At 36.5% G+C, this 25762-nt stretch overlaps 6 protein-coding genes across 10 annotated transcripts in view; 4 read left to right on the top strand and 2 right to left on the bottom strand.

Annotated features, from left to right (window-relative positions):
- Positions 1 to 976: 976 nt before the first annotated feature.
- LOC116779227 (gamma-glutamylcyclotransferase-like) lies at positions 977 to 3606 on the bottom strand. The gene is made up of 4 exons (XM_032673433.2): positions 3318 to 3606; positions 1917 to 2053; positions 1345 to 1510; positions 977 to 1140 (listed from the first exon to the last, which is right to left on the bottom strand). Exons 1-4 carry the CDS (start codon positions 3504 to 3506, stop codon positions 997 to 999), a joined length of 636 nt encoding a protein of 211 aa, XP_032529324.2. The 5' UTR covers positions 3507 to 3606; the 3' UTR covers positions 977 to 996.
- Positions 3607 to 4876: 1270 nt separating this feature from the next.
- On the top strand, positions 4877 to 6820 carry LOC116778767 (gamma-glutamylcyclotransferase-like). The gene is made up of 4 exons (XM_032672784.2): positions 4877 to 5234; positions 5413 to 5549; positions 5897 to 6062; positions 6598 to 6820. Exons 1-4 carry the CDS (start codon positions 4989 to 4991, stop codon positions 6739 to 6741), a joined length of 693 nt encoding a protein of 230 aa, XP_032528675.2. The 5' UTR covers positions 4877 to 4988; the 3' UTR covers positions 6742 to 6820.
- A 614-nt stretch (positions 6821 to 7434) lies between these two features.
- On the top strand, positions 7435 to 9957 carry LOC116778766 (glycosaminoglycan xylosylkinase homolog). 2 transcript variants are annotated; one of them, XM_032672783.2, is made up of 6 exons: positions 7435 to 8078; positions 8146 to 8283; positions 8353 to 8581; positions 8704 to 8899; positions 8983 to 9179; positions 9501 to 9642. In XM_032672783.2, coding segments are annotated over exons 1-6 (1068 nt in total). In that variant the 5' UTR covers positions 7435 to 7772; the 3' UTR covers positions 9503 to 9642. The 2 variants fall into 2 exon arrangements, with proteins under 2 accessions (XP_032528674.2, XP_032528673.2); XM_032672782.2 differs by having other exon boundaries at positions 7437 to 8078; positions 8983 to 9183; positions 9501 to 9957.
- A 996-nt stretch (positions 9958 to 10953) lies between these two features.
- Positions 10954 to 12256, top strand: LOC116778770 (gamma-glutamylcyclotransferase-like). The gene is made up of 3 exons (XM_032672787.2): positions 10954 to 11293; positions 11371 to 11504; positions 11886 to 12256. The coding sequence occupies exons 1-3, from the start codon at positions 11186 to 11188 to the stop codon at positions 12172 to 12174; spliced, it is 531 nt and encodes a 176-aa protein (XP_032528678.2). The 5' UTR covers positions 10954 to 11185; the 3' UTR covers positions 12175 to 12256.
- A 25-nt stretch (positions 12257 to 12281) lies between these two features.
- Positions 12282 to 13497, top strand: LOC116778768 (gamma-glutamylcyclotransferase-like). Of its 2 annotated transcripts, none has more exons than XM_061529969.1 (3): positions 12282 to 12486; positions 12624 to 12749; positions 12959 to 13495. In XM_061529969.1, coding segments are annotated over exons 1-3 (525 nt in total). In that variant the 5' UTR covers positions 12282 to 12484; the 3' UTR covers positions 13356 to 13495. The 2 variants fall into 2 exon arrangements, with proteins under 2 accessions (XP_061385953.1, XP_032528676.2); XM_032672785.2 differs by having other exon boundaries at positions 12301 to 12486; positions 12616 to 12749; positions 12959 to 13497.
- LOC116778771 (insulin-like receptor) overlaps positions 13474 to 25762 on the bottom strand; it is a 42528-nt gene continuing 30239 nt past the window's right edge. For 2 of the 3 annotated variants that reach the window (XM_061529966.1, XM_061529967.1), the window contains 17 exons: positions 25332 to 25473; positions 23751 to 23971; positions 23377 to 23551; positions 22931 to 23166; positions 22683 to 22859; positions 22266 to 22495; positions 21792 to 21948; positions 20954 to 21148; positions 20538 to 20692; positions 19742 to 19903; positions 19188 to 19433; positions 18943 to 19031; positions 18362 to 18593; positions 17876 to 18094; positions 17367 to 17447; positions 17036 to 17282; positions 13474 to 16030 (listed from right to left, as the gene is read on the bottom strand). In XM_061529966.1, the coding sequence (XP_061385950.1) occupies positions 15768 to 16030; positions 17036 to 17282; positions 17367 to 17447; positions 17876 to 18094; positions 18362 to 18593; positions 18943 to 19031; positions 19188 to 19433; positions 19742 to 19903; positions 20538 to 20692; positions 20954 to 21148; positions 21792 to 21948; positions 22266 to 22495; positions 22683 to 22859; positions 22931 to 23166; positions 23377 to 23551; positions 23751 to 23971; positions 25332 to 25473 (3227 nt within the window). In that variant the 3' untranslated portion in view covers positions 13474 to 15767. Of the gene's footprint in view, positions 16031 to 16052; positions 16680 to 17035; positions 17283 to 17366; positions 17448 to 17875; positions 18095 to 18361; positions 18594 to 18942; positions 19032 to 19187; positions 19434 to 19741; positions 19904 to 20537; positions 20693 to 20953; positions 21149 to 21791; positions 21949 to 22265; positions 22496 to 22682; positions 22860 to 22930; positions 23167 to 23376; positions 23552 to 23750; positions 23972 to 25331; positions 25474 to 25762 lie in introns of those variants that run through there. The other variant, XM_061529968.1, reaches the window with a different exon arrangement.

A 25762-nucleotide genomic window follows, 5' to 3' on the forward strand; every position in this document is an offset into this window, starting at 1 on the left:
TAAAGTGTGTGATGATCAGTACGTAAGTTATTCTGAATTGGTATTATGTAAAAATAGAAAAAAATATGATTATAAATCCACACATTTAGAACATTTGAAGTTACGATGCAATAATGGTTTTTGATCAAAACACATTTTTTTAATAGTATAAGCTTTTGAGAAGATAGACGCTTTGTTAAAACACAGTTCTGATGCATAACGATCGAATAAAGAATTTCTCCATATTTAAATATATTATAAAAAAGTGGAAACAATAGTTAAGGAACATCATCACAGTTTGTTTTCCTAATTCGAGTGTGACCCCGGCTTTGTCGCTGGCACAGAGTGAAAATATTTGCACAAGCTGTTAAAAAACCCGCCCTCGCATCGGGAGCGTCCAATTAGGGCGGCGACGCTGCTGATTGGACGTAATCGTGTTAGCATCGGAGACAAATACAGGGCTCCGGCATCCGGGACACGGGACACGGGACGCGGGACACTGAGCAGGATACAGCAAACACACATAAATAATGCCTTAATACATCTTGCAAATCGTTGTGTTCCATCGACAACGTATTTTCAGGTAGACATATCCGTGTTGCTCCGTGATTATAAGAGTCAAATCTAGAACTTCATATTTGGTTAGAATCTTTTGAATGTCATGTGTATCTGAAATTCAAAATGGTCTCCACATAGTTTCGCTAAGATGATACATTAAATTTTTGACAACTTACCTTATCAAGAAAAAAAACGGACCATTCAGCATTGATAATATTATTCATCATACACGCCACTGGCAGAATAAATGGTGTACGACTAAGCAAGGATGAAGGCCACATTTGAAACAACCAACTATACTTACAATTCATACTTATTTCAAATTAAATTACATCTACTTAAGGCTGGTCATTATAATATATTAATTTCTTTAGGCTTTACTGCTAATGTCGGCTGGATATTTAGGTACAGATTAAATAAAAGAAGAAAAAGGTACATATATATTTTACAAGATATTATTTATTTTAATTCAGTTACATTAAATGGGTAACCTAAACGTTGCCTTGTAGTCCAACTAGCGAGTTTACCGTTTGTGGGAAAAGTAAAAAGAAACCGCAGGTAATGCATAGGCAGCGAGCATTCAAAGGCGCCGCGTATTATGACCTGAAGGAAAGGAACGCTTGGAGAATTCTCGACTTCAAAAACAAAAAGTAACAAGATTTGTTAAGAGAAAACTGAATATTGGAATTGAGTAAATAACAATATGGCGTTAGGTCTTTAGAAGATTGGATCAAATTTGAATCAATTTCTTAATTTTTTCCGTCAAATTGAGTGCAAATATGAGAAAGGAAACATCAAATACCCTACCTCCATATACGTGTCAGAAGGTTGTCGTTCTGGTGGTATATCTTTAGCAGGCAATTTAGGTGGTTCTAGTGTCATCTGATACGTCCGAACCACCATTGACCTACCATCAGGAGTTGCCACCGACACGTTCCTCGTTCGGTACTGGCTAAGGTGAATGCCCTCTTGCCTACAATTATATATTGTTAAAACAATTGTGTGTATTTTTACACTGAATTCAAATGGGTTCGGAGAAAACAAACCAATAACCTAGTAGGTATACCCATTCATGCTAATTTAAGTCTAATTTTTTTTTTAGCTATGGCTTCATTCGCACTGGAATCGTGGAATATTTTGCCAATGTCAACCTTTTTGTTCATTGGACGTTTAGATATTGACTACTGTGTGGAGAAAACACGAAGGATCTACAATTGCCAATAATATTTTTTTTACACATACGTATTTTTCTTGGTACAGCTGACATAGGACAGAAAAAACTAGAGGTTAAAATTAGTGTTAGTTGCAGTGTCACTCAAGGCCCTAATGATAATGTCAAGTCATTATTATTTATTAGGTATGTACTAAAATCCTCTCACTCATCCAGATGAGGTATATCTTTCACGTCAAGTGTCCACAGCGCTCCCCAAACAACGCTGTCCGAATCATCAACGATGGTCGCATCAGCACCGTTCCAAAACTCCGTGTCGAAGCTTTGGAAGTCTAACCTAAAGTTCTAAGAATAAAAGAAACATTTACCTTAAATCAATTTTCAGAGGATTTCCTGGTTATGCGGAGAGATGAATAGCAATTACATTAAATTAAAACAGAAAAAAAAATATTGTTCTTCAATGATTAAAATCGTTTTACTATACTTATTTCAGGAATTGAGTTCAAACTATTGGTTAACGAGTTTTGTTTTGGAGCGAGTGTATGAAAAGAAATAGAATTTCCAATATAATAAATAGAAATAAATAACTAATATAAAGGTATAAATATGTGCCAAACGCAACCTCTAAATCATTTATAACGAAAAAATGTCGGTGTTGTTTACACAAGTGATATTTGAAAATCGTAAAAATTTTAAGAACACCGCATTCCTGGCTCTGTTTAATTACAGATGAAAGCCGGGTTTGAAATTGAATACAAAAATAATTAAATTAAGCAAATTTATCTTATCTTAATAATGAATTGATTTCTCTACTTATGAATTACAAGTATTGTACATATTGCTTAGAAGCAGATCTAATAATATTCGATACTATCTTTACATGTCAAATTCTTTGCTGTTGATCCCTACGATGTATTTGCAAAACGTATATCACACTTTTCCCTTCCATTTATACGTTTCCTACCTGTATATATACATATTATATCAATATTTAATAAGATAATCAGTTTAAATATTTTATTTGCGTAAATTATTACTTGTTTCTGTCTGCGACTTCGTCCATGTGGAGTAAAGAATAACAATCCCTATTAATATTATAAATGCGAAAGTATCTCTGTCTGTCTATCTGCTACTGTTTCACGCTTAAACCACTGAATCGTTTTTGATGAATTTTGGTATAGAGACAAATGGAACCCAGGAGAAGTACAAAGGCTATGTTATACCGATCCTTACCCCGATCCCAAAACTACAGGCGTGGAACCATGAAGTGCAGTTCGAGTTCAGGGGCCGTAGTGGCAGAGGACAACTCTGATGTCCAAGCGGGCAAAAGCTAGTACTATATATTATGTGTAAATGATAACGCGTGTTTAAATAATAGATATGGTAATCAACGGACAGCGAGTTCTATCGTCTGTGTCACGTATCAACTACTATGCTCTTATTCTTGGGTAAGTAAGAAATTTCGGGATAAATCAGGCCCTCTCTTATTCTAACGTGTTATGATACGGTAAAGTTTCAAAGAAACCTGTATATATTTTTTTATAATATTAATAGGAAGTCTCACGATATAATAATATAATAAATTGACTACTTATAACTTAGTACTTACCGGTAACTTTGCAGAGGAAAAAAACTCCGCTGTTGGGTTGTTAATATGTACTCTTCTCGCAAGGAGATTACTTCCATACGCGAAATAGAGAAATTTGTTTTCACTTTTTGAATCATCAGTCAATACCAGTTTAAATATGTGCGACGAAAACAGTATAGAAATGTACACTGCTATCTTGAACGACTCCATTACGACTGAGTAATCACTATAGTAAATTATTGAATGTAATTAAATTAAGCGATTACTTTAAATCCGAACGCGTTGACTTCAACTCATTCTGCCAATCTCAGTTGTCCTAATTGGATAGCCACTGAATAAGTTACTGACATACTAAAATTTATATAAAAAAAAAACATACATTATTTATGGTAAAATTTCAATTAATAGTACAAAATATGCTGATAAGATAATCTGACATTACTATTGAGTCTTAAGAATAAACGCTCTGAAATTATTATGTTGACAGAATATACGAGGTTATAAAACTACAACAATTTAACAATGGACTCTAATAGATTCTGTTTCTGACATTTTAAATGATAAACTACCAGTTTTTTTATGAATTTTTAACCTTTTTCTATTTTTAATTTTTGTCACATAAATAAAGTAGTGTTTTTATGGAAAAAAAATGTTTTATGTTTTTTCTACATTTTCCTAGAAGTTTATTTTTTCTAGAAAGTTCCCGTGGGTATAAATCATATTTAAAACATTTGATAATTTTTAGGATATATAATTTTCGATTTAGAAAACCATTATAATGTAATATAAATTAAGTGAAAATGGTTGGTTTTTATGCAGCCTCAGTCTAATAATTATTAATCCATTTACAATAAAAATATAAATCACTGTCTCAAAAGACATCTTCGATAATCATCATCAAGTTAAAATTAACTTGAAAAGTTTTACAATAGTATAGTTATAAATAAAAGTAATAGTAAAACACATGTTTTTTTCATACCTACGTTAAGGATTTTATTCATATATAATGTCACTTAAGTACTTATTAATTACTGAAACCTTTAAAGACATTATAAAACACAAGAAGCTGCTTTTTTATAGCAAGTAAGTAAGAATAACGAAAGAAAATGCAATTACTATACTTCACTAGCACAATATTATTGTAATAAAATTGTATTATGCATACCAATTACCCGGCCGTGAAAGACTTGCTCATAGGAGAAATATTTCTCGAGTTGGGTTTCAAAAATCCTCATAATTAAATATTAGCTCTAGCTTTTCTAAAACCTCTTTAGGGTCAATGATATTTGGGTTTTACACAGTTAGAAGTCTGTTCAGATACCTACGTCGGTACTACTATCTGCTATCATCTGCGTATGTTTACGAATGAACACGTGGTAACGCTTCGTATGTTATGTGACTATGCAAATTTGTAGTAATAACTAAAAAATAAACATTAATATAAATCATTATATACTTTTACACTACAGTAATAAGGACATTAAGTTGGTTCAAGAATAGTTAATAGTTGGTAATTAATAATAAATGTAATCACAGCATAACTCCCAGTAGCTATCAGTTAATGTCTTTATGGTCATTATTGTTCCGCAATGAATTAGATTAATTATAATATAACAAAACAATTCTCTGTTACTTTAAAATGTGATAACAAAACGGGTAGTTAAAGGTCTCTATGTCAAATTATTCATAAACATGTTTTACAAACACTATTCTGGTTATAACAATATTAGTTCTGTCGCAATGAAGACGTGTTATATATCAGCGTGGCTCTTAGTTTTAATTTCATGTCAGAGTGCGAAATCTTTTAAAATAGACGACAATGAGGAAGTTGGAGGTGTGCAAACATTTCTGTATTTTGCTTACGGCAGCAACCTTCTAACAAAAAGGATACACATAAAAAATCCATCTGCTAAATTCTTCTCAATTGCCAAGCTACCGGTATGTATAATATATTATATTCTAGGCCTGTTTTCAATCGACTATAATGTCTTTTGTATACTTTAAGTTTTAAAAATATGTCCCTAAATCACGTCTCAAGTGTATCGCTACAAGTGTCTGTACGCTGTATTGTATTAAATTTTTTAGTAGCAATAAATTTTCAAATTACTTATTTTAGAATTTCAGGTTGGATTTTGAAAATATCCATAACAACTATTGGAATGGGGCCGTGGCCACGATCGTTCAGGATCCCGACAGCGTCGTATGGGGAGCTCTGTGGACCCTCGAAACGAAAGATATTCCTCACTTAGACGAGTAACATATTTTACAATTTTGGTTATAAAGCAAACTAGTCAAATTTAGTTGCAAGATGAAGGTTAACCAAGGTCAGAACCGTCAAGGCCTCGGCAAACAGTCAAACAAAAAAAAAAATATTTTAATAATAATTCCGTCCATCTCAAAGCTTATAAAAACCTTTAATAATTTTAAATTGTGTATTAATTATAATTGAGTCTAGATTTCACTTTTTTGATAGTGAAAATAACAGTTGAAAGCATTGAAATCTGTAATATAAGAGAAAATAATGATAATGTTTACGGCGACCAAATAGTATGTAAGAAATATATTATATAAAAAGTTATAAGAACATTTATTTCTTAAAGGCAAGAAGGAGTAAATGTTGGTCTGTATCGAGTAAGAAACGTCTCAGTTCACACTCCCGATGGAAACACCCTGACGGCACGAACCTATCAGATAACTGTGGATCCTCAAAAAGTACCAATTAAAGACATGCCTCCAGAACGACAACCCTCAAACACATACATGGAGGTATTACCAATTAATATCTATTTATAATAAGAATTTAATCAGGAGATAACTTGTGGACTAACTTGATGGTAGTAAGAATAATATTTTTAAATATATACCGAGCGCAAAAGCAATAAATAAGGATTTACTTTAATGATTTATATGTGCGTCGTATGAAATGATAGTTCTAAGTTACATAAATCTAACTTTTACTTTTATAAAATTACTAAACGAACAATACATAGAATAAATAAGGAATCTATAATACGGTCTGGAAAATCCCACTGTCTTTATAAGCAAACGTTTACTGACCTGTAATATAAGTTTTACAATTTAATAAACGTTCCGATATCATAAAAAAAAATATGTATATCCAAAGTTCTTAGTTATAAATCCAATATATTGATTTATTAAATAAGTTTTTAAGTGACAAAAAATTGTTACGCCATCTGCGTATTTTCATGTTTTAAATAATTGAAGAGTCGTAAGAATTAACTCGAGGAAAGGTTGAAAATTTTGTACTAAATGTAAGAAAGAAATGATTATCTTTTCACAGGTTATAATACGTGGGGCTTTTGAATGTTCGTTGCCAATGAATTACATTCGATATCTTGTTACATTCCCTACTAATGGGAAACTCGCACGGTCGGACGTATTGCAACTGCTTGGAAGTCCCTTTACTGAAGCTGAAGAAACATAAAGATATTTAAAAGAACATTTGTTTATGTAAAGGTATCTGTGAGAAGAATTATTATTAAAAATATACTTTTAAAAATTGACGCTGTTTTCTATTATATACAAGTTAAACAAATAAATCAGTTCAAAATAAATTAATGATTTATTTTACCACAAGAGATTTAACAGTTAAAGACTCCATACGGCATAACTTAATGGTTATATGAAAACACACACAAAAATAAAATCCAACATATGTATTGGCCCTTCCAAATTTAATTACTACTATTAATTTTAACTAAAGCGTTTTTTATTTACAACCGCTAAGTAAATGTCATGTATGGAGTTTTAATCTGTTGACTGTTTCCAAAATAAATAGATTGTAAAGATGATTTTGATAATAACTATCTAACATTAAGTAACTTAGTAACTATAGACATCATTCAAATTACCACTACAACTGTTTTATAATAATTTAAATAAAACTTGCGTATATAGGATAGGAGGTCCGGGTATCATCCTGTGATCACTGTTACCATAAACTTGTTAAACAACTTTTTTTCCAAAAAATTTCGTTAAAATTTTTACTCTTTAGAAATCGCAGGGTTTATTAATAATTGATTAATGTCTAAACCATTTCTTTCTTCAAAACTATGATCACTTTACCACGTTGAGTTACACGAAGCCAGAACGCTTAAACCCAGAAATGTCATCAGTCAAAATTTTGACAATCCCTTGCCTGTATTGAATTAAGAGTTTAAAGTACCTAAAAAAACTATTTTTCCTAAGTAGTCAAAAGGCAAATGTATTTTTAATCGTTAAGCATATATTATATTAGGTACATGTGACGAATACAGTGAGCATTGTTGTAATATTGTCCAAATTGATAAGTGAAATAATTTTCAAATCGTTAGTGTAAAATGCTCAACTTGAAAGCTTACTCATTGATCTATTTACATAATACAAACATGCCACAAAAGGTTTTTTTTCAAAGTGAATAATTTGAAGAGACTTTTATTTACCAGAATGTGACCAACAGACCAATTCTATTACATAATGTCTTTAAACTACGCTTTCGGATTTTCTCTTTTCCTGCTTGTCCTTGTTGGACTTAATATATATTTTTTCTACACTCTGAACACCGCTGGGAAACAGTCTCCAAATTTTATGATACCTAGTTTAAAATTAGATTTAACCTCTAATGTTTTTAAAGATATTTACAATTATCTAAATTATCTTCCGAGTCAGTACAAAGTCAAAAATAGCAAGTTTTTACCTGTACAAAAAATACTCTTAGGTTCATTTAATTTAAGCGAACATGTTAATACTGCTTCTACATCAGTTTGGAGTGAAACTGAAAAGGTAAAAATTAAATATATATATATGGTTGTGGTTATTTCAAATCACTTTAAATATTTGATAATTACAGTGGTCTAGTCAAGAATCCTTATTTCCATATAAGAATGGAACTGCAGGAAGAATACTGCATGCAATACAAACGTCACAGATAGCATTGGTTGATAACGCACCAAAAGGAACACAGTTGAAATTATTACTCCTGCTTGAGGTAATACTACACATTAAAAAAAAATATAAAAAAATGCTATTCATTATACTAATTAATATGAATTTTAAGGGAAAGCAAAAGATTTATTTCAAACCAAAAAGATATAACTTAAATCATGTGATAAATGGGAATATATACGGTGGATATGATCGTCACAATTCTGAAGTGTTTGCATATTATTTAGCAATGGTTTTAAACTTCAGATGGATACCTCCCTCTGTGACTAGACGTGTGCACCTTCACAAACATATTATTCCAGTTGCTACTATGGGATTGAAGAGAACAATGGTCAAAAATGGTAAACACAAATACAAATAATATATTAAACATCATGATTTATTAATTAACAAGGATAGATGGAACAGAATATACTCTTAGAACATCTAATGATTATTTAAAAGTATTTTTCTTATTTTGCAGACAGCGGATCTATGTGCATTTATGGCAAATGTTTTTACTGTAGAATTAATGAGACAGTGTGCCCTGACGGTAGCGGTGAAATTGAAGGGGCAGCCATTTTGTTTTTAGATGGACAGTTCAAGACGCATAAATCTCCATGGAGAAGATCCTATAGCAGTAGAAAAATGGAATGGGAAATTGATGATGATTTTTGTAAGTAAGTACATAACTCATGCTCGATAAATAATATTTTAAGGTGGCACTAAGGTAGAAAGACTATTAAAATATATTTTTTTGTAGAAAAGTAAAGGGTTCAATCAGTACAAAACGATTACTCAATTTGATAGATGTATCTATTTTCGATTTTCTTATACAAAATGGCGACCGGCATCGTTATGAAGTTTATAAGGATCAGATAATATTGCTAGACAACGGTAAAGGTCTGGGGAATCCTAAAATTGATGTGATGGACATTCTGGCTCCGCTGTACCAATGCTGTATGTAAGTAATAATTATGTTTTGTTTAATTAATTAATATAAAGCCTGATTAATAAAAAAAATACATCTATGAATATTTCAAATTTCAATATTCCTTCTTATATTTCTATAATTTGGAAAAGAATATAAAACCTCTATGTGTGTATAAAAAGGTAACAATTACAATGTTAAGTCAATGGATTTATATATGTAGTATTAGCCAGTTCAACTATATACATATTTTGATTGAGAGTAAAAGAGGCATTTATTTAATAATTGTGCTCGGTCATTGTATTTCTATATTAAAATGATGTTAATTAACGATTCCTACGTATGTCCAGAATATCCCCAACAACCTGGCACAATCTGGAGCTGGTGTCCGGTGGTGTCTTGACAGATACAATTAAATTGTTATCGGCTGTCCGCGAGCGTGTTCTAGCTAGCGAAGACCATTTTAAAGCAGTCGAGAGAAGATTACTCAAAGTATATGCCACTGTTCAGTATTGTATCGGCAAACACGGCAGAGCAAAAGTTTTCAAGAATGGATATGTTTAGAAACTAAACTTTTGGATTAATAAAGTATTCTATTTTTTCAAATAACTTCAAGCAATGTTATAATTGTCTAATAATGTTTACTTCTATATTTAAAAATTACATGCTCGTGATAAAGAAAGATGAATGGAATAGAAATACGATTTTTGTAACAGAAAAGTTCTTTAAGAAGTAACATTAATTGCAGATGAAAGTTTTAAATAAGTAAAAAAGTGTTCAGGCAAATAAAACCATGTTTTCTGTTAATTGACTTTCTTATTGCAATCAAATATTGCAAAAATTTCATTTTAATCATTTCAATTATACCGAAATGTGTTAAGGGAACATTGAAAAATCAACACCAATGAAAAAGTTTGATATACTAAACCTAAAAAGCAATATACAATCTCAAATAATATATGAAAACTCTTTAATGAATCTTATTTGTAATTAAAAATATTTTTTATTAAAAATAAAATTAAAAACAATATTTTTTTTTTAATATACACTACACATGATAGTTTATGATTTGTAATTGCAACTGCTAATTCAAAATAAATTTATTCATTAAAGGCATTTTTTCGTTTGTTTACCAATCTAATGCTTAAGAAAATATAAATAAATCGTCTCAAAGATATTTGACATTGGTGTTTTTGATGAAATAAGGAATACAATAGAACACAATACAATATACATTACTAACCCCGTTGTGAATTTCCAAACAAGAATGTAGAGAAAGTTATGAACCAATTAAACTCAAAGGTTTTACTTACGTAGGTGCAAAACAATAATAATGCATTATCCGAGCATACACAACGATTTAATGTCGATAATGAATCATTTAACTGCTAAATAATTTAGCTGAAAATCAAAATAGCGGCATAACCGAGCTTGTATATGTAAGTACAATGTGTCCGTATTTAAAAAAAAACTAGTTAATAACTTAATACTATTGGTTGAAAAGTTTAAAACAATGTCAAAATATAATAGTAAAACTCCCATAATAGATGGATTAGAAAATTACTAATAAATATTTTTTTATTTTATATCTTAAGATTAGAAAACTAATTAAAAGATTTTTATTATAGTATATTATTATTTTTCAATGTAGCAAGTTCACGATAAAAATAAAGCAGCTGAACATACATAACATTAATATTTTGTCATTTTAACATTAGTATGTAAGGAACTTAAATTTACGGAATTGGCAGTTACTAGTGTTAGTTTTGCAGCAATTCAATAGTCTTAAAAATAAAATGACAAAGCGTGTGTAACCTATGTGTATCCAAACACAAGAGTTTGGATACACGTAAGTTTTTGATGACTTAATGTTACGTCAAATTTAAAAATTTTACTCCAATCATTTCCTTTAATAATAAAAGATAAAATGGACCATTGTGAACAAAAAATATATTTTTTAACATAAACATATTAAAGAACACAGTTGTGGTATTAAAAAATATTCAAAATTAATAACTTACTAGTGAATGCGAAAATGGCATCTGATACTTTTCTTTACTTTGCCTATGGAAGTAATTTACTGAAAAAGAGAATACATATAAATAATCCTACAGCAGTATTTATTGGTATTGGAAAGCTGAACGTAAGTAGTCAACTCTAATCGAATTATATTATAGCTATGATATGATTATTATAATTTTTCAACCTTATTGGTGACAGGAACACCAGCTGGATTTTATAAAATATTCTGATAATTGGCGTGGATCATCAGCAACTATTATTCCAACTCAAAATCATTATATTTGGGGTGCCGTTTGGAGATTACACAATAATGATATGAAATCATTAGACCGGTAAAACTTTTTTTTTGTTATATTTTACATAATAGTATATTAACATTCTTATAAGATTATGTTAAAATACTTGAATACAGAAACCAAGATAAACTACCTAACTTGTTCTAAAAATATTATTGTTAGCAATTTAGAGCAAGAGTTTTGTTGTGTATTAATATAAGTAATGAGAAGCACCTATGAATTTTCATAATTTTACTTTCAGCTGTAGTTCTAGTGGTCATAAGATATCTAGACAAACCTATACTTTTGTTATACAACACTATAATTCTTATAATTTTGAACCAAATTAACAACCATCAAAATTATTTAACAATTGTTATGTGAATAGACAGAACTTTTTTCTTTATCAAAAGATTTCAACCTGTAATACTGTTTCAGGCAAGAAGGTGTCGAGTCGAACTGGTATTTTCCTAAAAGTGTTGACATTGTTACACCGGAAGGTGAAAAATTAAAATGTCGAACTTACCAACAAACTATAAATCCCCCTCCCAGAGCCCCTGGAGAAGAATTACCTATAGAAAGGAGACCTTCTAGTACTTACATGGATTGTATAATAAAGGGGGCCATTGAATGTAATTTGCCAGAAGATTATATAATGAAATTGAAGAAAATTCCTCATAATGGACAAAAAGCCAGCCAAAAAATGATTGAAAAGTTAAACTTGTAACTTGTTAAGTTTCACTGTATGATGTATCCCAGTTATTATAAATTTATTGTATGAATATTTAAATAAAGAATACACTATTAAAGTTCCTTGTATCTTACTGGCTGGTTGTTTTATGTTTTTATACAAATGTCAAAAAAAAAAAACATTTCAATTCCTTCAACCCAGCTTCACTCAAAACAGACAAATATGTTGAGAACAGATATTTACAAACCTGAAACGTTCTTATACTTTTCTTACGGCAGCAATATGTTTTCGTTTAGAATACACATGAATAATCCATCAGCGGAATTTGTATCAATAGCAAGACTTGATGTAAGCAGCTCTCCATTTGTTGACACATAGTTAAAGTTAAATAACTTTCTCTTCACCTCCCTAACATTTTAAAAAACGCGCTTTGTTCATTCTTCACTCAATGTCTCATAGTTATTGTAACTAATAAAGAATTACAGGTTAGATTTTATAAAGTATTCCAAATTCTGGGGAGGACCTACGGCTACCATCGTGCCGACTGCGAACGCCCAAGTGTGGGGCGTTATATGGCGCTTGGACGTAGACAAATTGTCGATTTTGGATGAGTGAGAAAATTCTTTTAAATACTGATTCATAACTTATATAAATTTAAAATGTGTTTAACTACTTCACAACTAATTTAATCGGATGCCTTTGAAATTTACTCCTTATTGCTCATAACGAAGTTGCTAATAATTACCCAGATTTATTTCTTACTTTATTCTTGTAATATTAAGAAATTTATAATATAGCCTTAAAATGTTTTTCTATACAGGCAAGAGGGCGTAGAACGTAAAATTTACTACCCAACTCACGTTCAAGTACTCACACCTTACATGGGGTCTTTTACTTGTCGTGTTTACATCCACAAGGTCAATCCGTTGCCTAGAGGAGACAATGACGTCATACCTGTCGAGCGCTGGCCTTCTTGGACTTACAAAGAAGTTATCATTATAGGTGCAATGGAGCACGAGCTGCCAGAATACTATATACAGAGTTTAGAAAAAATTAAAGACAACGGGGAAAGGGGATGCCTCAAGATGTATAGTCTACTGATACGATATGCTAATGACGCTCCTTGCGTCTGTCCTCTCCCGCGCCGGATACCGAAACCACCAGTATTAGACTTGCGAGCATTGAGGGAGCGGAACAGAGAGGGGGTTGAAGATTAAGCCATGTCAAAAAAAATATTGACGAAGGCAAGGAAATAATATTCGGGGTTTAAAGTGGTTTCACATATCTTAATGTTTTTATTCTCAAGAAAATTTATGTACAAAATAATAAAAGACATTAAATTAAAAAATCAATTTTATTTTAAGAACGTTATAGACCTTGTTTTTATTAACTTGGTATAAAATATAATATTTAAACAAGGGTCGTTTTAGGATACATCGATATTCAAAACTATTATCGCTAGTTCTGTAACTTTCATTAATATAAATATTAAAATTATTATTAATAGGTACTCGGTTTTCATTAAATTAAAGACTATGTACTATCTCAATCGTTTGGTGAATTTGTATCTAAATTGAGCATATAGCACAACGCTACCCCGACACTACAACACATCACACGCACACAAGTCACACGAGAAACACATCCAATGGAAATTATATATATCAGTCAACAAGTTACGACAACGTAATCACTAAATGAGGTAAGGTGCCGTATGAGGTGGAAATCACAATCACATAAATACTGATGGAAAAAAAGCGAAATATAGGAAACCAGCAAAGCCCGCAGGTAACGCCGTGTGAGGCAACGTTGTGTTAGTCGGGCGACTTCCGGTTCCGACCGCCGGACACGACGCACGCCGCGTGTGTCACGCCCGGCCCGTTACATCCGCTAATCAACGGCGACATCTACCGACCGCTCTCCAGCGTCGCATGCCTCTACAAAGCAAAAGGCACGAAGCGATTTGTAGTTAAAAAATATATTTGGATTTAAACTTTGGAATATATTCAAGATCGAAAAACACTGATGAAGATTCAGTTAACGCGCTGTGCCTTGAGCTCGTTACGATTTACAACATTTTATCCAAACTTTAATTGATAACATACGATTTTAAGTATATATTTTTTTATTATTACAATATGACGGATCGTCTCCCGACACTCTATTTATAACTAGCGGCGTCCGGCGACACTAGGATCTACCACATAATAAAAACTAGACATCCCTTAAGCCGTCCTCGCCGAGACCATCGCGTCGGAACCGTCAACTTTACAAAATCATGAAATTGTAATAAAAAAATAATAATAAGGTGCAATCGTGTCACGTTCCTCAATCAATCAACAATCCCGCGTTCCTCTGAAGGCTGGATTTCTGAAGGCACTCGTTAATACCCTTAAACCGTAAAGTTATTGATGACACGAGCCGTGGCCAGGACGTCGGACGTCGCTCCGGGAACCTAGCCTAGCTTGACGCACGCCCGTGACGCGAGGCGCCTGGCGTGTCGTTAGTAACGTAACGCACGTTGTCATTACAATCTTTATCTACACTTTCATTATAGTCTGAATACATTGCATTGCATCTATACAAATCGTTTTAATATTATCACTATTATTATTATAAATATTTTTTTAAGAAATTCTGCTATGTCGACAGGTCCGAACGGCGGCCACGTTGTTTAATGCATTAATCACCGTAAGTGTTCATCGCTGGCTACTATTCGCGAGTCCACTGGTCGCTCGCTATACGTATGTATATGTGTAAACGTCTTGCGAATCAGCTCGACTTTGGCTAGGTAGAGTAAAGATAATTCACACTAGGCAATAATTGTAAAATTATGATATATATATATATAATAGTCTATAACAAGAATGGCAGATTAATCATTTATTTATCTATTGTATTGTAATTGATATGGAACACATCGCTTTCAGTTCCGTCCTGTACACTCGGTCCGTTGGTCGCTAGTCGTCGGAACACACGCATCATCACAATATAACTACAGCGTCTCAACTCCAGCGTTCTGATTCCACACAAGTCTTTGGTTATCGAATCCGACGGATGAAATTATTCCCTCATTACAATATATAAAACGTCAAACGGAACGTTCCGCTGGTCCGACTATGAGTATTATCAACCGCTCGGCGCGGCGTTACAGTATAATAGTGTTGCGTCGCACGACGCGAGCCGCGAATCTGCGCGTGGTCGAGCGCCGCGGTTTCAAAAAAAACGCTCGCAACATTAACAAGGGCTCGGACAAGCGCACATTCGACGCCCGCTCGGACGTTTGTCTCGCTCTGAAACGGTCAAACTTAAAGAAACGAATTAAAACTATTTGTACACGATCTCGCCTAATCTAACATTAGCTATACACACTTTACAGCTTACACGGTAAACTTAACGATAATAGGCTGCGTCATAAATGACATCGATACAACTATATTACTGAGGTAAACTATATAGGATCCGTCCCGGGACTGATATGAACCGAAGACGCTCCGGGCGGCGACCACTACCTACGCTTACACCTAGGATTCGAACAGCCGGCGCACGCGGCCGGCCTGAGGTAGATAACGGTGTGGCGGGGGAGGGGACGGGGGAGGGGAGGGCACGCGGGGTGGGGATTTGAACCGCTAGCACGCCGGTGTGTCCCTCAGGGCGCCGTTGAGCGTCGGCGCGAGTAGAGCGCGTGCCGGCCTCAGCGGGATAGCCCGAGGTGTGTGCACGTCGTCGGCGGGCTGGAGCGGCTCGGCGGCGGCATCGTCGGAGCCCCGGGATCTCAGCGACGATAGTTCCCTGACCCATGAGGCCAGCCGCCCCGACACGCCGAACAGGTTGGACCCGGAGCCCGTAGCCACAGCGCCCACGTTCACTTCCTGCATCTCCGCCTCCTCGTCTGTAATATGTTAACATTTAACACTATCTCGTCGCTGCTGTCGACCGCACATAACAACGATTGCTTCTTTACATGCGAGCGGAAAGCGGCAGGGATCCAATGTATATGTATATACATGTATATAAAGCCATAACGGACAACTCGCTGGCTTCTGACTAATACGAACCAATGAAAATACAACTACTTATTATTTGCTACAATCTATCGACATTAGTCAGAATCCTCAACTATCTTTACTCTACATATATGAGATCTACAAATTGGACTACAGCTAAGTAAGTTACTAAAATACATAGTCACAACGAAGCGTCTAATCAATTGTATATACTTTTTATTAACAAATCGAACGACCCACAGGAAGCTGTGTTACAACACTTCAAGGCAATTAAATTCTTTTCAAGTGCTCTACAACTCTAACATTACATTACATTGTTATGTCGAAAAGTTTTCCAATAGCCAACAAGACGTTAGAGCTATATTAGAAATCGAATAGATTTCTTTTTGTTATCACTACATACTCGTACGATAGAATTAACGAACAGCAATTACAGTGTGAATCGACAGTGGGTACATTGGGTGGTGACGTCATAGAGAGCATGCATGGCCGTTACTTACAGTTAGCAGTGTGCCGCCTGCTCGGCACTAGCCTCTGTACACCGTGCGGACAAACAGAAAACATTACTTCACATATTAAACTACTACCACGCTACTATCGGGACTAGCGGCGGGTGTTACGAGTAGGACGGTCGGTATGGACGTGTCGGGACGGGTTGCGTTACGTGCACAAGCGAATCCGTTCTGCTTTGATCCCTGCCGCTCACATGTTGCGTCCTAGGACTGAGCCGCTCAGTCTGTTTCGCGTGAGGACGGCAAGTGTAACATGATTGATATGGAAATAACCACTTTCTTTTACAGATGCTTATTAAGAGAAATCGAAAACTCTGTTGCTTGTACACAATATCAGTGTGAATATACAAGTGTTTGTGTGTGTGTAGATGTTCTTACCTAGGGCGGTCCTCTGCAGCGCGTACATCTCCTGTCCCTGGGGGGTGTGGAAGAATGATCGGTGTCTGAAGTAGGGCTGCGCTGCGGGCGCGAGGTCCGCCACGAGGCGCAGGAAGGAGGGGCGAGCCGGCGCCCTGTGAGCCCAGCACGCCCTCATGAGCTCGTACAGGCGGTCGGGGCAGTGCTCGGGCCGCTCCATCACTCCGCCCTCAACCACGTACCGCACCACCTGCTCGTTGGACAGACCCTGGAACGAAGCACGATTAATAAAATATAATCCCAAGAATAAGGAAGTCGTTCATGAATGACAACTACGTGACGAGTCATGTACCTGATACGGCTGCATAGCGAGCGTGGCCATCTCCCATAACACCACTCCGTAACTCCACACATCACTGTTACTTGAAAATACCTGGAATTTATTTTTAATAGGACATTTAACAACTTTATGTAACCTCAAGATTTTCCTACTTTAGGATAACAAAGTAACCGAGTTATTTCTTTAACATATAAGACATTTTTTTTATTATGCATTATAATATGGCAGACCCTCTCCTAACGTAACGCTCACGTCACTCCATTTACTGAACGCTAATTAACACGTGATTTATCATTAATTTTTTGTTTGATTTTTTTGTCAAGTTACATAAACACTTATTATAGATTTCTGTAAAGAAGCAATGTGTTTTTATCGGATTGCCACAGTCGCTACTCGGATATTATATTTTTGTCAACGTAAAACAAGAAGTTAAGTGATTTAGAAATTAAGCGAATGTAACAATATTGTATATTTTTCAAGAGATAATAGTAAAGTTGTAGAAAACGAATCCCGTCACGTACCCCGTCCTTCAAACTCTCGGGGCTCATCCAGCGCACGGGCAGCAGTCCCTTGGTGCCCTTCCTATAGTAATCAGTCTCATATATGTCCCTGGTCATGCCGAAGTCCCCGACCTTGACGGTGAGGTCTCCCGCCACCATACAGTTCCGAGCCGCCAGATCGCGGTGGACGAATTTCTTGGCCGACAAGTACGCCATACCGTCCGCTATTTCAATAGCCATCTGGAATTTTATTAATTACGGTTAATTAAATACAAAAAAAAAACAATAAAATTTGTTGAGCCATTCGATTATAATAATCACATTTTGGAATAAAACCATTCAACTTTGTCCAGGTTATATGTATTTAATTCCTTCACAACAAAGATTCTTGCTGTTTCATATATAAAAATTGACCTGCTAATTTATTTTTATTAACTATGCAGCATGGAAATAGCGTGTTGCTATTTTATTTCGTAAGGCACATCGATAATATGAACGCAAGTTAACCTGGAGTATATTCTGCAGCGTTGGCGGCTGCATGTTGGCGCCCTTCTTGGGCAGCGAGGAGTCAGCGTCTGGTCGATGTGAGCGCAGGTAGCTCTTGAGGTCCCCGTGCTCCATGAGCTCCATGACGACCAGCGTGGGCTGACCCCTGGAAACCACGCCCAGCAGACGGACGACGTGGAACGTGTCGAAGGCCTTCATCACGGAGGCCTCGTTCAGGAACTCGATGCGCTCACTGAAAAAAAATATATTGGGTTATGAACTATTAGAATAGTATGAACAATCTTTTTACTACGCTAGGATGATAAATGTTAGGACAGCTCAGGGAATATTTATATTGGCCATATCGACTTGGCATTACGTTGATAGATATTATTTTATTTTATAAGTTTTCCTTTGTAACTCATATAATAAAATGATTTTGACTTATTATCGTAAGACATTATCCAGCTGCCTTCATTAAGAGTCAGTGTGGAAAACGATACAAGTATTTTCGGAGACGTCCGTACATTTTAGATTACTTCATAGTAAAAGATCAGGTCGTATTAACCTAAAAATACTTGAATAACTTTATTAATATTTACCGGTCGGTCGCGTGCTCGTTGACGGTCTTCACGGCACACCTCGTCTCCGGTTTTCCTTTCTCTATATTCTTCACTATTCCCTCGTACACCTGCGTACAGAAGATCGTGTACTCAAATTAAAGCAACATACTCCACTAAATAAGCCTACAACGAATACAACATAAAGAACTGCAAGCAAAAAATAATAATTATATGGTAATAAAAATTATTGAGAGACTGGGCATCACACAGAACCGCGTCCTCACCATGCCGAAGGACCCTTGTCCGAGTTCCCTCACGAACTCGATGTTCCCGCGCGGCACCTCCCACTCGTCGGGCACGTACACCGTGGACACGTACTCCGGGTTGACGCTCGCGAACAGTTTGTTGGTCTCGGCGGGCTGCAGCGTGCGGCGCGCGTACCACACGCCCACCACCACCACCGACACCAGCACGCCGCACGCCACCACCACGCCCCACACCCACTCGTAGCTCTGCTCCACCGCGCGCTCCTGTACACGATAATGCTGTGGTTGAATATATGAGCCAAATCATACATCCTAGACGGAGGTTTGCTTTATATTCCTTCATATCCTTCTGTATTTATGTGCTGATAGGATATGACCACATCAAGACAATTGTCTAGAAGTTTTAAATCTATAAACATAAATTAATATTGTATAACGAATACAATGTGATATATCACTCTTTATGTTGGAACTATCACCCATGGCTGACAGATTGTTTGGTACAATAATTGTGGTGAAGGTGTGTGCTGGTAAATAAGGATACGGTTAAAAACATAATGCACGTTTAATACCGGTATGAAGACGTAGAGGTCGGTGGAGACGTTCCCGGAGCCGGCGAGGGTGAGCGGCGTCACCCGCAGCGAGTAGTTCCCGGGGGCGAGGTTGCGGACCAGCACACCGCGACCGTTGGCCTCGTAGTCCTCCGCTGTGATACAACTGCCCAGACCCATCTCCTGGAGATTAACACGCTTACTTACTTTCAACTGTTAAGTAGTTAGTCTTGAATATATACATATGTATATATGGCTCCATGTATTTTGCCAAAATAGTCGCTCTAGGGGCACAGTGAGGTATTATGGGATTCTGGCGGATGGAAGGTTTGGGTTTTTTGTGGTGTGCGCTTGGTCTGTCAGCACTCATCCGGTTCTAAACTGTGAGTGTTTGGTGCTACTGCGGTTTTCAGCCCACATAAGAGCTGCATCCAGTGATAAGTGATTACAGCTAGGTAGTGAGTTGCACCACCTAGTATAACAACATTAGGCACTCGAGATTATTATGGCATAGTAAATTCAACTGTCGGTCGATTGCTTCTATGGACTGTTATAGTGGTGACCAAGATTGTTTATTTAAAAATAGTAATAAACTCTATATATATATAAACTATAGAAATTTTATTCGTAGCAATGAATATTTAGAGAGGAAGAAATATATATATATATATATATTTAATCGAATGAAATTAATGTAAATCTGCTCAATACTCAGAATGAAGTCTGAAATTGAAAATGAAATTCTTTAGGTTATCCAAGTTTTGCGCGAGGGATGTAAGGAGAAACAAATTTTAGTATACATTATATATGTAGGTACCTGATTGTTATTCTCGACCCGCGAGTGGTACACGTTATAAGCGACCACGAATCCGTTCGGGTCCTCCGGCGGGACCCACGTCACGTTCACTTCCGGCAGGGTCTTGTTCGACGGCAGCACCTCCGCCTGCAGGCTTCTCACCACGTCCGCGTTCGCTGTACCACAAAATGATTCCTTCACTCACAACACAACAACAATACAAAAACAATTCCAGAGTGACGTCACAATAGTAAAATCATCTCAGCGGGATCAATGTATCAAAAGAAGTACGAAGATTATGATTGAGAATCAATAATTTTAGAAAAATAGTTACATTTAACGTAATTTAAGCAAATACAGTTTGTTTGAAGGGACCCAAATAAATATTTGTTTCTATAGCTAAGACTAAGACTGTGATATATATTGTGTCGTCTCACATCTTTCGAGCGTGCGGAAGGTGTAGTGCGCTCGTTCGGAGCACCAGGACCTCTCGTAGGCCTCGTAGGTCTCGTTGGCGTCTCTCTCGCGACACGCCCACACGTTCACCGTGTACCACGTAAAGTGACGCAGGTTCTCCACCGTCAGGGAGCGGGCGCTGCCCTCCAGGTCGTAGTACAGGGACTTGACGTACTCTGAACAACATAATGGCATCAGTACTCATGACGACAATGTTATTAACTAAAATATGTAATATAAATAGGTAAATCGATAACTGGAGTACAGAAATCGGAATCAGAGTGTTTTAAAAAATAAAGCAATATTTTAATGGCAACAATTTAATTCATCTTCTCAGTTTTATATCTCATTAACACGTGACGTGACATCTGACAGGGGCCATGTTTCCTGGTCTCAATTTACAGTCATAAAAGTATCGCGTGCAATAAAAATATATCGTAAATTTGCTTCGACAAATTTTATAGCCGTCTTTAAACGGCGACCTCCAGAGAGATGTTAAGTATAACCTGTGACCCTGGTGATGCAAGCGGCGTGACGGACAATGTAACGCATGCACACGCCGTCCACACCGGCTACTTCAGGTTTGGTTCAACAATGCTATTGACATATAGACTAATATAACAATCTAATGTTACCCTCAACATAACGTCCCAAACTCTATATATATATATATATATATATAGCATCTTAAAACGCTATGAAAGCCATGTGACTTAAATCTAACCCAAAACATTTGAAGTTTTTATGCAGTTATATAATATCTGTTACTTTTAAGAAGTAAGGGTTGAACACAACAGACTGTAGGTGTGTAGTACTAACTGCCGTCCGTGTCGTTGGTGTTGTTCCTCCCCATGTGTGGAGAGTGAGGGTCCGTCAATATGACCAGCATGCTGTTGACGGCCGCCGTCACCGAGCGCCGGATGCGGCTGGAAGACGACTCGTTGGACGGAGCGCTCTGGCGGACCTTCACGTACACCTGGACATTACGTTACACGTCACTTATATAGATTATATATACGGACTTCTTGAAGGTATGGATGTATAGAGCTTATTCACGCGAGAAATACTAAAGGGTTGTTCATGAAGTTCATAAAGTAGGCTTAAACAGAGTCGCTTCATTATTGTAAAACAGTGATATCTCGTATAAAGCCGTGAATCAGATGATAGATGTCTAAGCCGGATTGCCATAACCATAGCCACAGTGTTAAAACACATAAATCCTACGATGTCCCTCTATTATACAAAAAACTATACATAGCCATAATTATTAATCGGTGTTATATAATATCGTACCAGGTTCTGCAGCTCGTTCTCGAAGTTGATGCTCTCGACCCGTTCCTGTTCTGCCACGGAGGAGAACCTCGTGGGCCTGGCGTCGTCCCGGCAGGCGCATTCCCCCCCTACCTCGCCGGTGCCCCCCGCGACTCCCTCGCCCCCCGCCGCCCCTTCCCCCTTCCTTTCCTTCTTCTCCTTGTCAGGTCCCTCCTCGCCCCTCATCGCGATCATGTTCACGAGCGCGCTAGCTGTCGATTATATCGTAATGTTCAAGTATTGAGCCTTAGAACGCATCGTGACTTTTGAGTTTGATGCCTGACAAACCAGGAGCTTCTTGTTAATTATATGGTAGACGTTTTAAACTAAATCTTTCATAAGCACAACTAGTACATAAAGTTATAATCAATTTAAAACTCTAGTATGTAATATATTTACGATTGCCGCAGTAGTTGACGTTGAGAGCCAAGATCTTGGGCCGGTTATAGTTGTTCGCCTGGATTTCTACGTAGTACAGGATGATGGTGCCGTTGGACATAGACGGCGGCTGCCATTTGATGGTCGCAGAATGGTCCTTGAGAGACTCCACTGTAAGTCCGAGGGGAGGGCTGGGGGCTGCCAGATATATTATATATGAGAATCGGAATGATACGACGAAATATAGTGATCGCAAGGCGTGTACTCACGTCCCGGCAGTGTCTGGAAGTATATGATGGGGCTCTGGGCGCCCTTCCTGTCCTGCAAGGTGGTGTAGGTCTTGACGTACGCGGCGTACCGAGTGTAGGGCGTCAACTGAGACAGAGGGTAAAACAGCGGCTGGTTGGGAGTGTTGCAGGGACTCTGTAACAAGGCCTTCTTGTTCTTGGGTTCCTCTTTCGTGTTGTTTCTCGCTTCGTCGATCGTTACGTCCAGAACATTCCAACTGAAATTGCCGACTGAGTAAATACCGCACTTAGATACGTCTGATTCCTTTCATTACGTTTAATTAACATACACATCGAATATTCTAACATCCAAGTATTTATTTCAGTTTAAAACTAAATGATTAAATGTACACTAAATCATCCTTATCCTTCCTTTTTAATAGTAAGTTATAGGGATTTTTTCTTGACACGTTAATATATAAACTCACTTGTCAGAGCAGGCGTCCCTCTGGCCGTATAGCGTCACGTTATGTTCTGCGGCCACGTAGTAGATGGAGTAGCCCAGCAGTTTCCGAGAGTCCTCTAGACAGTAGGTGTCCCACTTAAGAATCACCACCTTAGGGAACAGCTCGCTGACCTTCAGGTGCAACGTGTCCTGGAAACCTGAGGGAGTAACGCCAGGAATCAATACATGTATATATAAAGATTCAAATTAAATCTGTTTGTGTGATATTTGTATAGCAAAAATTAATACTCTTGACTTGACTTAATTTAATGCATTATTATGTGGTATGTCGAACAAGTTGTTTCCTTTGAGACACCATACCTCTCACAGCGAACTACTTACAGGTGTTCTACTTACAAGAAGCCTGGTCTCCGTTGTTGTCCTGGGACACTTCGTTCTCACTGAAAGTCTTCACGGGTATCTTCGTCATATTCTTCAGGGGCAGCAGCTGGCTGTAGCACAGCTTGGGATTGAAATGTATGAACAGCCTGCCCTCGGATATCTCTATGGACTTATGAGTCGACCAGTTCCACAGCATCTCCAGGTTTGGGTTGTTGAAGATGTACAGACTCTGGCCTCTGGAATATGGTTTAATGTTAACTTGGATATTCAGTGATGTATTATTAAATTAAATCATAAAGTTATTTGGAACATTTCAAAATGGCTTGAATCGAAGAACAAGACAAGACTTGGTCAGTCTTGGTCTTGGGTTTGGTTTTGCAATCCTAGTCTTAGTGTTGGTCTTGCAGCAAGAGTCTCGCAAGTCTTGCAGTTACCTATTAGCCTGTCACTATTTATTAAACGTTACTTTAGATATTAGAACAACGTAACAGAGTAGGTACGTTTTGAGCTTGAATTAACATAGAAACAGTACAGACCCACCAAATGATTAAATGTCAAAACATTTCCATGAGAAATTCAAAAAAATCAACTGACACGGCTTGGGGTTTGAACCGACGAGCTAAGCGATCAGATCAGATTACGCATATTCTATATAGTTTGTTTTTCGTCTTCATTATTCCGACACTTCAGTTAAGTGTCGTACTTGCTATATTTAGTGTATTATTTTTAATTTACTAATTCAGACTGCGTCAATTCCTTCTTCAACGAAAACGCACTTATAGTCATTTATAATATATCAGTAATTTGTCTTCATAAATATTTTCTGCCTATTTTCTTCTTCAAAATTCAATGTTCTAGTACTTTGTTTAAGTTTCGTTTGTTTTCTATGTGTCAATTTCTTGTATTATATAGGATAAGTATAATTTAAATTAAATCCGTCCGGTCCACTGACTCAGGAGTTTATTCCTCGAGTTAAAATTAAACGATTCTTTATTATATTCGGGCTCCTAAACTGTACATTAATCTTATTTTTTTGCACGCTTTTTATATTGATTTCATTGTTATTGCACGCTTTTATACCGTTAGAGTCAGTAAGCGTATAACACGAACTGTTATACTTACACCCTGAAACGACACTCAGTCCTAACTGCAAGACGCAAGAGTCTCGCAGGCTTGGTCTTGTACTTGCTTAAAACTTAAACAGTCAGTCTTGGTCTTGCTAAAATAAGCCAGTCTTGTTCTTGGTCTTGCAAGAACAAGACCAAGACTGCGAGACCAAGACCGATTATAGGCAACACTAATTTCAGCATGTTAAGAGAGAACAGAATATTCTTTTAACAAAAGGTCTATATAACGAATGATATTCTAAGATACAGCTAAAAGTCCGGAGACAATCATGTATATGTATTGTTCAATGACAGGTTTATAAAATGGAAATTTAATGCCTGTTCTAGGCTTAACTATTATCACACTGTTTAAAAGGCCGACTTCTCCCACACGTGGTTCACATGTACAATAAATTAGTAAAATAATATATCACTGATAATAGTAATTTACAAATGTTCAGTGACGTCACTAGTGACGTGTCCGCCTTACTTGTCGGCGTTCTTCCCGCCGATCCGCTGCAGACTCCTCAGGAACATGAGCGACACCACGGGCACGGCGCGGACCACACGCAGCGCGCCCTCTATCACACGGATCTCGCCCAGGGTGGACTCCAGCACGGCGACCGTGTTTCCTGACACACACACACATAGATAATACGTAACACCTCGGCTATACACGTAACCGACACACACAAGCGAACTCATGCGTTCCGGCTTCCGTGGTTAACCGAAAGTTTTGTTAGTGTGGATATTAATTATAATGTACTCCGACATTTGTTATTGAACGGATTTAACGTTTTTTTGTACTATAAAACATTCGTGGCTGTACTATTTATGATTGTAAATTAAAAAAAAATCTGAAGTGGGAATCTTACGATGTCATTATTATCATAAGAGATTGAAATAATTCGGCCTCTAGAA

Source organism: Danaus plexippus, chromosome 6 (genome assembly GCF_018135715.1).
Source record: "Danaus plexippus chromosome 6, MEX_DaPlex, whole genome shotgun sequence".
NCBI lineage: Eukaryota > Metazoa > Arthropoda > Insecta > Lepidoptera > Nymphalidae > Danaus > Danaus plexippus.